This window comes from Schistocerca cancellata, chromosome 5 (genome assembly GCF_023864275.1).
Source record: "Schistocerca cancellata isolate TAMUIC-IGC-003103 chromosome 5, iqSchCanc2.1, whole genome shotgun sequence".
Classification (NCBI taxonomy): Eukaryota; Metazoa; Arthropoda; class Insecta; order Orthoptera; family Acrididae; genus Schistocerca; species Schistocerca cancellata.
The window spans coordinates 493,247,317-493,262,585 of NC_064630.1; the positions used below are offsets into that span (position 1 = coordinate 493,247,317).

At 38.1% G+C, this 15,269-nt stretch overlaps 1 protein-coding gene across 3 annotated transcripts in view; it reads left to right on the forward strand.

Moving 5' to 3' along the window:
- LOC126187703 (serine/threonine-protein kinase N) overlaps positions 1–15,269 on the forward strand; it is a 347,916-nt gene that overhangs the window by 286,909 nt on the left and 45,738 nt on the right. For 2 of the 3 annotated variants that reach the window (XM_049928946.1, XM_049928945.1), the window contains exon 12: positions 8,036–8,155. The exons of the other annotated variant lie outside the window; for it this stretch is intronic. In XM_049928946.1, coding sequence (XP_049784903.1) covers positions 8,036–8,155 — 120 coding nt within the window. The remainder of the gene's footprint in view (positions 1–8,035; positions 8,156–15,269) is intronic. 3 annotated transcript variants of the gene reach the window in all.

Genomic DNA, 15,269 nt, shown 5'->3' on the forward strand with positions numbered 1-15,269 from the left:
CTGTTCTGTAGCATGCATTGCATGAACATAGAAAGGGTGTAGTCCTTAGTGACATTATACACTTTCTGCGTATGCAACTTATGGTTAACTGTGTCATATGGAGCACTGAGATCCAGGAATGCGACCCCAGTTACTTCTCCTCTCTGATAGCCGTCTTCGATGTACTGTGTGAGATTAAGGATTTGGCCACAGCATGATTTTCCTGGTCGAAATCCAGCTTGTTCGTTAATGAGGGCTTTGTCCACATAATCAGCTATGTGTTTGAGGATCATTCGCTCCAGCACTTTAAATAAATGACAAAGCAGTGAGACAGGCCGGAAATTTTTAGCTTCAGCTGGGTCTTTCCCTGGTTTTAGTAACGCAATAACCCGAGCTTTCCTCCACAGTTTAGGAATTTGCATTGTTGTAATACAGTTATTCATTAGCTCTAGGATCCATGCTTGTACTCCTGATCCAAAATGTTTAATTTGCTCAGATCTCAGATCGTCGAGGCCAGCGGCCTTATTGTTTTTCAAATTGTTGATGGCATCTTGTAGCTCCTGAATGAAGAACGGGCGAGCTAGGAAGCTAATCTCCTCGTTCAATTTTCTTTTAATTTTGCCATTCCTGATCTTCCTTTTAGTTTTTCCGTTCATGAATAGTTGGTGAGCTATCTGATCATGTGTAACTTCACCGTAATTTGGTTGTGGTTCTGTTGGGTCTTTGTTGAGACTTTTGACCAGTTTCCATGCCTTCCTACTGCTGTGCTTCATGTCCGTCTCTTGTAGGAGGTTACACCACTTTTCCTTTCTCACTTCGGAGATACCAGACATCAGTACCTCACCTGCCTGGATCGTTTCCTCTGAGAAGGGGTCCTTATTGTACAGTTCTTCATACTTTTTCAGAGCTTCCTTGCTGCTACCATTGAGTACAGTGGTATACTGTGTGCGGCACCATCTAGGTGTGCGCCGTCGAGAGATTTTCTTGACAAGGTCTATAAAAGTTTCATATGATTGTATCTCTGGTTTAATTTCCAAGATCTCTTTATCAAGGACCTCTGTGAAAAGTTCCCAATGAGCTTTTCTGAAATTGAAGCGTCTCTTGAAGGGCATTACATATGATTTGATTACTGCAGTAATGCAGCAAGTTATTGCTCTGTGTTGCGATCTTGGAATTGGGTCTTCGATTTGCTTTACAGTTTGCAGGGATACCTTTTCAGAGACAAAGATGTTATCTGGATTATATCCTCATTTCCATCTTCTGCTGTTAAATGATGCAGGCAACTTTGGGTCATGTATCAATTTCAGTTTAGCCTGGTCTGCCCAGATCTCCAGCATTTCACCATCGTCATTTGTCCCTTTATAACTCCATGCGAGACCGTGACAGTTAAAATCTCCTAGTACAACTTTAATGTTTTTTGAATGGAAATTTCCAGGCTCCGTAAATTTGAACCTCGCACTGGGTGGTTTGTACACAGATGTTACAGTACATGAATGTAGCTCAATAGTTAAACTTTCTATATTTTCTTCGCAGGTCAGAGCACAGGAGCATACGTCTAAGTTTGGTTTCACAAATTTAGCACTCCCGTACCTTTCGTGTGGTCTCTCAAGAACTAATTTCATGCCCTGTATTTTTGGTCTATGGCTAGTTGGTGCTCTGTGTGTTTCTTGTATCACTAAAACATCACAGTTCTTTCGTTTGCACATGTCAGATAATAAAATTTCTTTATTTACAGATAAGCCTTCAATATTGCAGGAAGTTGTCACTAGTGATGGTCTTGATAAAGGCCTTTTTTTGAGTCTCTTCGGAGAGTTGTTTTGTCATCTTTGGTTTTGGTGCTCCGGTGTTAGCAGGATTGGCCGACTAGGTCGTTTCCAGGGGACGCCCGATTGCTTGTTGTTCGAGTGGAGAACCCAATGTTCGTGGAGGCTCCTGCAGTGTCCCCCAGTATACGAGGTGAAAAGGAAAGACTGATGGGGAGTGCACTGGATGAGATTTGAAAACCTGAGAGCTTAAAAGGTTGAAGACAGGGTAATATGCAGACATGGATTACTGCTTAAATGTCATGCATGAGTTAACAAGAGTGAAGTTAATAAGAATTCCACTTTTATTAACTCATGCATTATCTTTAAGCAGTAATCTCTGTAGGCATATTACCCTGACTTCAACCTTTAAGCTCTCAGGTTTTCAAATCTTGTCCGATGCAGTCCCCAATAATCAGTCTTTCCTTCTCATCCTGCACGGTAAGTCTCCCCTGACCCATGGTTCTGGGTGACTTTCCCAAAATCTACCCTTTTCCTAGATATCTAGTCCTTTTCCTTAATCCCTCTTCCTTCCCCTTCAACCCTTCTGCTTGACGAAGGAGCCGCTAGCACCGAAAGCTTGCCAATTACAACCATCTTTCATGTGTGTTCTGCTGCTGCTTGGTGAATAGATTTTTCATCCATCCAATTAAATAATTTTGTCAATTATTGTTTGTTTTTATTGTTAAATAGTATGTAGCTACCATAAGTTGCTTCATGTTTAATTAAGAAGGTCGTGCTGTTGGTGTCCACCTAGAGAGATTTGTTCTTATATATTGGCCAAGTGATTTGTTATGCTTTCTTGTTTTGTTATCCTGTATCTAATTGATCTTCCTCCTCTTTTTTTAAGTTCCAAATTATTATTTTTTCAGGATGTTTTAATCTAATTCATAAAGTTTTAACTATCACCTTGAAATAATAAAGTTACATAATTAATCAATTGTATGTTTGCAGGTGCATGTCTCCCACCACACATTGAAATCCCCGCACCATAGTATTATAGCACTCCAGTAGAGGAGCCAAACAACTGGCATAGACTATTGTAAAGTGAAGTTTCCTACGATAATTCTTTTGTGGCAACAGCAGAAATGTTGCAACTATGCCAGGGGTTGGTCTGACACAGCTGCAATAATTCTGCTGCTTCTGAAAGCAAATTACTGCACAATACTCCTCTTCATCATGGGACTGTGCCACTTTGGTTTTTGGCTTCTCTAATGGCTCTAGTAACATGCTGCAGGACTGTAGCACTGCAATATCAGTGTGTGCCATGGCTGCAGACAAGTGTCTGCAAGTAAGCAAACTAACAGAATTTTGTTTTTTCAAGATGATAATGAAAAGTTTGACTACCCCTTGTATTTACAACCTTAATTTGTTTATTGTTTAGTCAAAGTCTTGTTTCCTGAAATCTTAGCTCTAGTTTTCAGTCCGGATTATGTGTCTATCAGCCGCTCAGTGTCTCAGCGATACAGTGAATTATTATTTGTAGTCTCCATTATGTACATTCCACACTGGGCTTTCCTTATCAGTGTTGGTGTTTGGTTTTCATTTCATTTTCTATTTATGCCTGAATTTCTCCAATCAGAGTGCCCCTCTCCCCAATTCCCCAAGACAACTTGTGCTTGCCTGAAGTCCTTTTTAGTACTCTATAAGAACTTTGTCAAGTTCCCGAATCCTTAGTTGCATAATTCGGAGTAAATTTTATATGTGACATCTAGGGATACTCCTGATAATTATTGGGATCTTACTATGTATCACCTTCTTCATGCAATGGATGATCACTGTGTTCTATTCCCTTTATTTATTTTTGTCAGTATCTCTCAGGTCAGTCATATTTTTGAAATGTTTGATCATTAGTATGCTTCAGTTGATTCTGTCATGCAACTTTGTAGTTTGTAAGGTTGCCAGTTGCTGTGATCACTTTGTTGTAACTTGATGGTCATGGTGTAGCCTTTTGTAATGTTGTTTTGTGTTTTTTGATTTGGGTCAAACTTCCATTTTTACTGATTGTCGTACAGAATTCTCTCTCTCTGTCTCTCTCTCTCGCTCGCTCGCTCGCTGTGTGTGTGTGTGTGTGTGTGTGTGTGTGTGTGTGTGTTGTTTTTTTACTTGTCGAAACATCTTGTAAATAGTGAGAGTGATGTTCCTATTGAAGATCTTACAAAAATGCTGGAAACCACTTAAAAATGGTAAAGCAACAAACTTAGAGTTTTTATGAGAGATTACTTGAATACTGAGGTACATTTCTTTTTTTCTAAGCTGCTACTGCTTTACTGTTTGAAACAATCACCAGCAATTGTAGAACAGCTAGACATTTCTATTGGGTTGGTGCAGAAATTCGTAGTGTTTTTCCAGAAACACAACAGATACACATAACAGAGACTTTAGTCATCAATAATGTATTCTCCTTCACTATTTACAACAGTCTATCAGAGCTGGGGTAACTTCTTGGTCCCACGTGCCACGTGTATGGGAATCACGTGGTTTTAGGGTAAAGAACTCGAGCCTTGTTTGGAGTGCTTTTTCATCTGAAAAGTAAGATTCTCGAAAGTTGCTCAGTACAGGAGCAGAAAAGATGATAATCTGAGGGCTCAGGATAAAATGAATAAGGTGGGTATGGAATGATTTTCCAACCCAACTCCTACAGTGTTTTTTGTCAGTGTAGGCAGGATGCAGGCAGTCGTTATCATGGAGCAGCATCACTTCATGCAGTCTCCCTGGTCTTTGTTCCTGGATTGTGTCTACAAGATATCTCAGTTGCTAACTATAAATGTCAGCAATGATGATTTTACCCTTGGGAAGCAATTTATAGTACACACCACCATCGCTGTTCCACCAGATGCATAACATTATCTTTTGTGGATGCATGCAGGTTTTTGTGTGAGGAGTTGCTGCTTTGTTTGCGCTCCACCATTCATTTCTTTTTCTTATGTTAGCATAAAGACACTTTTTCTTGTTACCAGTAATGATACAGGATGGGACGTATGGCCACCCCCTGATTTTTGTGGTTTTGGCCTAGAGCATTCGATACCCATACACCTGATTTTTGAATCTTCCCGATTGCATGCAAATGCAGTGTGATTGTGGAATGATCACAGTTCTTGAGTACACTGGTGTGGCTCATGAATAAGAAGAGTGACTAATGTCAAAATGAGTCTCCTTAAAATGAGAAAACTGTTTTCTTGTCATGCTCTGTCCAATGCCATGGTCCCCATACATGGCGTAGATGTTTCTGTCTACCTACTATGTGTCACTCAGGCAGAAGAATATGTTGATTCCCCCACTTGCTGCTCCATTTTCTAGCATCCACAACTCCACTCACTTGATCACATGACACTCAAATAGCAACAGTGAAATACAAATGAAAATGACAGTTGGTAAGTAAACCCATAACATCTGAAATACCAACGTGCAAAACAAAAAGGCTAAAAACTTGTGCACCAACGTAATACATACGCCAAGGTGACAAAGGCCATTGGCTACTCCTTTTGCCCAGTGTAGTGCATAGTGTAGCAGCTCTATATGGCATGGACTCAACAAGTCGTTGGAAGTCCCCTACAGAAATATTGAGCCATGCTGCCTCTGTAGCCACCACAATTTCAAAAGTGTACCCAGTGCAGGATTTTGTGCATGAACTGACCTCTTGATTATGTCCCATAAATGTTCAATGAGATTGATATCAGGTGATCTGGTGGTCATATCATTCACTCAAATTGTCCAGAATGTTCTTTAAACCAGTCACAAACAATTGTGGCCCAGTGACATAGCACATTGTCATCCAAAATAATTCCATCATTGTTTGGGGAACGTGAAGTCCATCAGTGGCTGCAAATGGTCTCCAAGTAGCCTAACATAACAATTTTTCAGGCAACGATTGGTTCAATTGGACCAGAGGACCGACTCCACCCCATGTAAACACAGCCCACAGCATTATGGGGCCACCACCAGCTTGCGTAGTGCATTGTTGATTACTGGTCCATGGATTCATGCCAACCGATTAGCCCATTAATGCCACATTTCGCCACACTTTCATAATGGATGTGTTCGTCGTACATCTTACATTTAGTTCTATGGTTATTTCAAGCAGTGTTGCTTTTCTGATAGCATTGACAGCTCTATGCATACACCGCTGCTCTCGGTTGTTAAGTGTAGGCCATTGTCTGTGGTGACAGGCAATGCCTGAAACTTTGTATTCTCGGCAAATTCTTGACATTGTGTATCTTGGAATACTGAATTACGTAACCATTTCCAAAATGAAATGCCCCATGTGTCTAGCTCCAACCACCATTCTACATTCAAAGTCTGTTAATTCCTGTTGTGCAGCCATAATTGCATCGGGAACTTTTTCACATGAATCACTTGAGTACAAATGACAGCTCCGCCAATTTACCACCATTGTATAAAGTGTGTACACAATATTACCGCCATTGTATATGTGCATTTCACTGTCCCATGACTTTTGTCACCTTAGTGTATAAGATATAAGACACAAGTTGGCGCTGACCATAAAGTGGTTTTTGCAAATTGTAGAAACCAAAGTGGATTTGATCAAGAAACACATTTAGCTATTATTGATTTCGAGGATGATTTTAAAGTGCCTTAAGAAAAAGAAACAAAAAACTATGGAATCTAATGAAACATAGAGGATACTCACTTCATCTCATTTTATCATTGAAAAGTTTTTATGAAAATAGTATGTTTGTGATTAATTTTGATGGTGAAACTAATGGACTTGATATATGTTAAGAGATAGAACCCATTATTTAATACAGGCTGTTCCAGCTTGTGTGCCTGCAGAGGGCAGCTGGGCAGGTACAGGCACAGGTCAACAGCAGTAGGTAACAGCTGACTTGTGGATTGTCTAGCTGCCAGGCTGTAGTGTACATGGCTGTACTCCACTGGATGATCATATGGGAGCAGGTGTGGCCAAGCAACTTGCACATGTGCAGAATGTGTGTGAGAGGGCTTTCTGATGGGTAGGCTGCACTACCTGTGCGTACCCGTGACTGTGATAAGATGTGGGAAAGAACACCCTTGCCCAATGTGTCATTGTTGGACCAGCCTGACTTAATTTATACATTGATGAGACTATGCGTAAATTATGCCATATAAGTAATGTAAGGAATGATTGATTTTCTGTTGGTGAAGTTATTTGTTTATGATTATCACTCTTAACTGATTTTCAGGGGATAAAAGAACAGCAAACAAAAGAAAATAAATAATTCCATATAGTTTGGCAGGACAGCTACAATGTATTTACAAAGTGCCAATAGTTTCACTCGATGACTGTAAGATGTAATGGAATAAAACTCTAGTTAGTACTTAAAGACAGGAATGAGTAAATCAGAATAAAAGAAACCTGAAAATATATATTAAATGTTAGTAAGATGATTCCTATTGCTACATTGCTGAATCAAAGTAACTCTCAGGTTTTAAACAGGAAGTGTAGAGATGTTAAAAGTACAGAGTAAGAAAGACTGAATCATACTTGTTTAGATTACACAGAACTCTGTGCAGTAACCTGGTAAGAATATTGTAAGAGGTGGGTTGAATGCCTACAGAAAATTATTTTAAAAATGCTACCAATGAATGGCAGACCAAGGTAAAGTTGGCTACTTAAAGAGGAAATAAATTGAAGTATCATGGGAAGTGAAGAACAGGAAAAAAAGTAATTGAGAATTGAGCATTACAAACTGTGCAAGTCATCAGTGTGGTGCAAAAACTTCTTTTGAGCAGTTTTTCATGGAAATCATTCTAGTCACTTTGTGAAGTGATGATATGGGACTAAACTGTTGGCATATTTTTATGTAGACTACATTGAACACTTCATTTTTCATAGTGTGTTAAACAGTAGCTTCCTTTGTGACTTTTTTAATGTTTTGTCTATTCCATGCATGCCTACTTACTTTACCTTCCATAATGTTAAATATTTGAAGTATTGTTGTATGTTTTAATCATATTGTAGTCATAAAGCTACTTAAATTAAACACATTGTTTTGGGGTGCGCTCTTTTAAGTTTTGATTTCTGTATAAAGTTTTTGAATGTTCTGCAGGAAATTAATAATGCTGCTGCTCAAGTTTTATATTGCTTCTACATATATGCTAGATGAAAAGTTCTGATAATCCAATAATACTCAGCACACTTAATGTAGCGCTTGAAAATTTAGCTTTCAGAATTTAAAGCACTGCGGCACAAATCCCTTGGAAATTTTTTGCACCTCTTAGCACCCCAAAAGTAGAGCCCCATCATGTTACAGAGTGCATTGCGAGAGTTTGACTTCCTGCACGCGGAGGAACGGGACTTAAGCTCTGCAAGTGTGGCAGAGCCTCAGCGCTCTCCCTCGCCCCAACCAGTCATCCAGTTTCCAGACGATGAGGTACACGGTCCTACCTCTTCCCTCATTGATGGTTCATGTTATTTTCCCCTTATTAACAAATGTGTCATTCCTGCATGGGGCTGTCACCTGTAGCTCATTCAAGAGCTGCAGCAATTGCTCTTCTGTTCTACCTAGGTGATTTGGTGTGTAAATATTTACAGATATAACATTTGTACAAAACCTCTTTGGCTAAGAACATGGCAGCTTTGGCTTGTGCATGTAAATATAACCTAATCTTTGTGTGTAATTTTTAAAAAGTTCCTAACAAAAATTTATAATGTGCTATTTATTCTTTGTAAAAAGGTAAGATATCTGCTACTGGCTTTCACATTTCTTAACAAAAGTAACCACATTAAAAAAAAAAAAAACAATTTTAATTGATTTGTCCCTTTTAATTATTGATATAATGCTAAACTATTTAATATTGTTATCATACTGTCTCCGTATGCATGGTAATATCTGTGTATGTACGTATCTGTGTGTGTTTGCTTATTTGTTCAGGTTACCTGAGGTTAGAAATACCTTGACATTCTGCTGTCATTGAAATTTTGAAAAAAGTGTTAATATATAGTGTGCCTATATTAGAAACACTTCGGGTATGAACTTAATACTCTATGTATATACAGGGTTATTACAAATGATTGAAGAGATTTCACAGCTCTACAATAACTTTATTATTTGAGATATTTTCACAATGCTTTGCACACACATACAAAAACTCAAAAAGTTTTTTTAGGCATTCGCAAATGTTCGATATGTGCCCCTTTAGTGATTTGGCAGACATCAAGCCGATAATCAAGTTCCTCCCACACACGGCGCAGCATGTCCCCATCAATGAGTTCGAAAGCATCGTTGATGCGAGCTCGCAGTTCTGGCACGTTTCTTGGTAGAGGAGGTTTAAACACTGAATCTTTCACATAACCCCACAGAAAGAAATCGCATGGGGTTAAGTCGGGAGAGTGTGGAGGCCATGACATGAATTGCTGATCATGATCTCCACCACGACTGATCCATCGGTTTTCCAATCTCCTGTTTAAGAAATGCCGAACATCATGATGGAAGTGCAGTGGAGCACCATCCTGTTGAAAGATGAAGTCGGCGCTGTCGGTCTCCAGTTGTGGCATGAGCCAATTTTCCAGCATGTCCAGATACACGTGTCCTGTAACGTTTTTTTTGCAGAAGAAAAAGGGGCCGTAAACTTTAAACCGTGAGATTGCACAAAACACGTTAACTTTTGGTGAATTGCGAATTTGCTGCACGAATGCTTGAGGATTCTCTACCGCCCAGATTCGCACATTGTGTCTATTCACTTCACCACTAAGAAAAAATGTTGCTTCATCACTGAAAACAAGTTTCGCACTGAATGCATCCTCTTCCATGAGCTGTTGCAACCGTGCCGAAAATTCAAAGCGTTTGACTTTGTCATCGGGTGTCAGGGCTTGTAGCAATTGTAAACGGTAAGGCTTCTGCTTTAGCCTTTTCCGTAAGATTTTCCAAACCGTCGGCTGTGGTACATTTAGCTCCCTGCTTGCTTTATTCGTCGACTTCCATGGGCTACGCTTGAAACTTGCCCACATGCGTTCAACCGTTTCGTCGCTCACTGCAGGCCGACACGTTGATTTCCCCTTACAGAGGCATGAAAAGAAGCTTTAAACTGCGCATACCATCGCCGAATGGAGTTAACAGTTGGTGGATCTTTGTTGAACTTCGTCCTGAAGTGTCGTTGCACTGTTATGACTGACTGATGTGAGTGCATTTCATGCACGACAGCCGGCCGCGGTGGCCGTGCGGTTCTGGCGCTGCAGTCCGGAACCGCGAGGCTGCTACGGTCGCAGGTTCGAATCCTGCCTCGGGCATGGGTGTGTGTGATGTCCTTAGGTTAGTTAGGTTTAAGTAGTTCTAAGTTCTAGGGGGCTGATGACCTAAGATGTTGAGTCCCATAGTGCTCAGAGCAATTTGAACTATTTGAACCATGCACGACATACGCTTTCTCGGCTCCTGTCGCCATTTTGTCTTACTGCGCTCTCGAGCGCTCTGGCGGCAGAAACCTGAAGTACGGCTTCAGCCGAACAAAACTTGATGAGTTTTTCTACGTATCTGTAGTGTGTCGAGACCATATGTCAATGAATGGAGCTTCAGTGAATTTATGAAATCGCTTCAATCATTTGTAATAGCCCTGTACATGTATCATTACTTTGAGTATATTATTAAATATATCTGGGAACATCTTCAAAAACAAAATGTAGTGACAAAAGTAGTTACCTGTGTTCAGGTATTCTGTTTACTGTAAACTTAGAATTCTTGGATTATATAAAGGGAACGAAAATGTACCACTGTACAAAGCAAAAGTTTAACACTCTGACATTTTTGATTGCATTATATCTCCAGTTGCATAGTCAAGTTTCAGTTGGGGATATAACAATAACAACATCAGAACATAATTGTTTTCATGGTGGTGGTAAGAAATACCCACCAATGAAAACATTAAACTTCATGCTTTTTGGCATGCCTAAGCTGCCAAGTGTATGAGAACAAATACAGCTGCATTCACAAACACACAACTAGGCCTATATTTTGATCAGTGTTGTATTTTTTCATGATTCTTATTTTCCAGTTTTTATAGTTTCAATTTTTGTTGTTTTTTACCTGTTCCAGAGAATTAACAAAGTGTGTTTTAGTAATGCTGTGTTTTGTAATGAATGTGAACGAATTGTTTTCTATCATAAAACAATTTACTACTACAAAAAATCCTGCTATTTGAGCTAGTGGATGTATTGTCCATAATTAAATTTTCTTATTTTCAAGAATGCTATAGCCCCAACTATATAGAATAATTCATGACAATAAATACCTTCACGCACATTGAGTTCACTGTCAGTTTCAGTTAAAGATTTTTATTGCTAGTGTGCTTTTGTTGGATTGCCTTCTAAAATCTCTGCATTGTGATAAACCACTAACATGTGTTTTGATTTTTAGTATCTGTTTTAGTGTTTAGTGTATACAACTGTAACTAAAACAGCATGCATATTTAAAGGATGCCCATGAAAATGGTTAGAAAATAAATAATTATTTTTAGTATATGACTGTGACAAGATGCCAGCTGTATCATATCATTTTGTATACTTAGAAAGTTAGTTTTTGTTAAAAGAAGTAGACTGTAAAAATTTTACTTGTTGCTGCTCTATGCATCATTCTTTTTGTTCCAATTGATATAGAAGTTTTAATGTAATAACGGAAAAGAAAAAACAAATAGTTGTTTTTCTAGAAACATCCATAATAATATGAAACAATGAGTAAAGATTTAGATTTTGTTGTTGGATTTCTTTCCTCTCCTCTCCTCTCTTCCATACATCAAAATGATTCTGTGTTCCATACTACTGTTATATATTTAATAACTAGAAATTGCTCAGTGGTCTACTAATTGCTTTAACATACTGATGAAAAGAATAACAAAGGAGGCAAACCATACAATGAAATTTTTGAACAGTTAAGAAGGGCTCAAAAGGGGAAATATGGACAGAATTTATGTTGTATACAGGTATCATTTATAAGTTATTTCACAGTAATAGTGAGCTGCAGTATGATCAGAAGAAATGTAGATGTAGTACTGCTGATAGACCCACATAAAAGTGGCCACTGTCCTACCGATTGTACCTGATTATAAGACGGTCTTTTTTCCCAAATAAGTAGTTTGAAAACTATTAGGTCATATCATATTCGCAGATCAAACGATTGTTGCCGAGGTCAGTGTTTTTACATTGTTTAATGGATTAATGTAGAGGTCATCATATATTTAGAGATGTAACTTGGGCTGTTGAGGTTTTGAATAAATTTATTTTGAAGAATTTGGAAGAGAATTTTCATTTAAATAGGCTTGAGATTTCCCAGTATGTTGCAGCGCTCGATATGGTATTGACCTTACTGAATTGTGTGATATTTGACTTGAGGTGCTAGTGCAAGGAATACACGAGAAACTGTGAACTAGGCACTACGACAGTATAATGCTCCGGTTAAAAATTGACAATTTTGTGAACCATTGGAGGAAATACTTTAGCATTAAATTCCATTGACTTAAAAACTTTTGTTGTATTTGAACAGATTTGTAATAAAAGTTCTCTCATATGTATGGATACCATATACATACATTTATGCTGCTTTTGAAGTACAGGTAACATTCGAAGGTGAAAATATTGCCCCTCAAAAACCATGGCTTGACGCCAAACCCAACTCAGTATTTTATTTGTTTATGAGAAACAGTAATGATTTACTAAGTGGGTTGCAAATGAAAAATTGGGTTGCTGTTCAGCAGATTAGCACAGGTATTAAAATACTGCAGAGAAACATCACCAGCTTTTCGAACAAGGTGGTGACAATTAAGATGAAAAGAGAAACAAAATTAATCCAAAATTAAATGTATAAAAAATGAAATAAATCACTCTGCAATTGTTATTGCAAGAATAAATTACAGTGGAAAGACCTGTTGTGGAGGTAGTACCAACAGATGTCACTAGATCGTGGGACAAGCAAAAGTTCAAGAATTGGACTGAATCATGATTGCGATCTTTTATTGATGTTTTAGTTGCTGTTTTTACATGTGACCTGCACCTAGAAGATATTACTGTCCATGCCTCCCTCTTGCTCAGCTTGGCTGAGATCTCTGATGATTGTGGAGTGGTGAACAAGCAGCAAATTTTATCATGCTACCAATCATGGGAATGTGTACTGCATACTTTGGCTTCTACCATGTTTAAACTGGAGTTTTCCAGAATCCATACGTTCGGAATCTAACTGCCGTTAAAATTGGACAAATACTAAACAGTAGAATACATTTCTGCAGGAGATGCTAGAAGTCTAGTTTGAGGCCAGTGGCATACTTCTGTATTTCATGTAGCAAAGTTGTCGACACTCACCATGAGGTAAGGTGGGAACAATATAGGGTATGTCAGCTGCTGGTTCTGCACAGCCAGTGAGATAGTGGGCAGAAGTTTGAAAGCAAGAGACATTGGTAAGATAATCAGGTCAATATAGAAGTGAAATCCTCTGTGTGTTCAGGAAAGAAAACAATTGTGTTCTCGGGTCTCCTTGTAACCACAACATCAGAAATCGAAATATATTCAGAATAAATAAATAAATATTTATGAAACCAAATATATAATATTTACAGCTGTCCTGACTGGATGATGATGAAGATTAAAAACAATGATACCACAGACGATGGGCTGAATAAAAAAAAGGCAGTGAAGATAAAAATTAATGTAAACAATGCTTTTTGTTTATTTCATTTCTCCTTATATTATCAAAATGTAGACAGTGAATAAATGACATAAGTTTAAAACAAGTGTAATGTTAACTTTTCAGGCAGAGACTTTATGTCAATAAAAGTTCATAGTTTTGTTAGATAATTTTTTTTTAAAAAAAAAAAGAAGAAAAAGAAAGAGAGAAGCAGAGTCGTTTTATATGCAGGTTCATCTCATACTCGGGTAAATACTGTAAATATTTGACTACTGTTGTCCTCACTACATGTCGGTCCCTCTCGTCCTGAGACTGATTGACCTGCTCTATCTTTTATACTTCCACAACCAATCCCTTTCTCATCCCCAAGGAAGGAACTGTTAGTTTTGAAAGCTAGAGAGTGTATCACTATTATCTGTGTCTATTGGCAGCACTGCACATTTTTTCCTTCTGAAGGCAAGAATTGACGAACAATTCTCTCACATAATTTATCAGTTTTTTTGGTTGAATTTTCATTTGATACCATTGTCTTTAAAAATAAATTCATCCAAAGATGTTTTAAATGTCTGTACATATATTTTAAAGCAATGAAGGTGGAATACACAGCAACAAAATCTAGTAGCAACAGTTGCTTACGAACTAGGGATTATTTTTGGCTAGTGGAAGGGAGAAAAGACCAGAGTCAACTGAAATTTTAAGGATTAAGCAGCAAAGTTATCAAGATCTGAATGAAGAGAGAACAATCACAACATTGTAGGACATGATTAGACAAAACTGCCCTCTCTCTCATCCTTGTTTTCCTTTGCCGCCCCCCCCCCCCCCACCTCCTATTACCCTCTCCCCCAACCCCAACCTGCCAAAGATTGTTTGTTTCTTTTATTGTTAGTTGAATTCCCATTTTGTCCTACATTCATTCTTGATCAAATTTTGTTTGTCAAATGCCCACTCCTTGAACAAATTAGGTGCTGTAGAGATACTGGAACTGGACTTGCATTTAAGAAGAGTGATGTTCAGATCACCATGTGATTGTCAGTTAGTTTGTCATGGATTCCTTAAACTGCTTAAGACAGATGACTGATATTGGAAAGGACATGGTTGATTTCCTTCCATTCCCTTGTGCAGTCTGGACACATGCTGTACCTCTAATGACCTTGTTACTAATTGGCCATTAACTCCTCAGTTTTCCAATGTCTTTCCTTATTTTGCTTGGTAGATTAACTGGCATTTGTTTTTATGTGTCAGCCAGCTGTCAGTTGCTGTAAAATTTTTTCTATCTTTACTCAGTTGTAATTTCATTTCAAAGATTCTTTAAGTGTAACTTTGTGTGCTCTTTCATAAATAGTAATTTAAAAAATAAGAATCTGGAAGTTCCAGTTTTAAGTTAAAAGGCTTCTGTATTGGCACACAGTGACTTTGAAAAGGGAAGAACAAAGTTACTGTCTTTCATATATACAAATTTAAATAAATAAGAAACGGTTGTGAACATCTGAATGATGTAGTACATGTAGCCATAAGAAACACATTAAATCTCACTTAATGTCCACTAAACATTCAGTGACATTTACAGATGTATTTATGGCCGCATTGTAGTAAAAACAGCAACATCAGGCTCTTTCAGCTCCAAATGTGTCATTGAAATTTCATTTTTTTGTTTCTTTTTTCAAAATTCCGCAAGATTCTTGTACCTTCAGATCTGTAATTTGTCAGTCCCATCTGTCCCTGTTTACATTCCACTCCACTTGCTCATATTTCTGTCCAGTGTGCTGTAACTACTAATAGTGAATCATATTAAGATAAAAAAAAATTCACATAATTTCAGTTGAATTGTTATAGACACCAGAAGTTTAGTTCTTCCAATATATAGTTTGCAAATATGTGAATT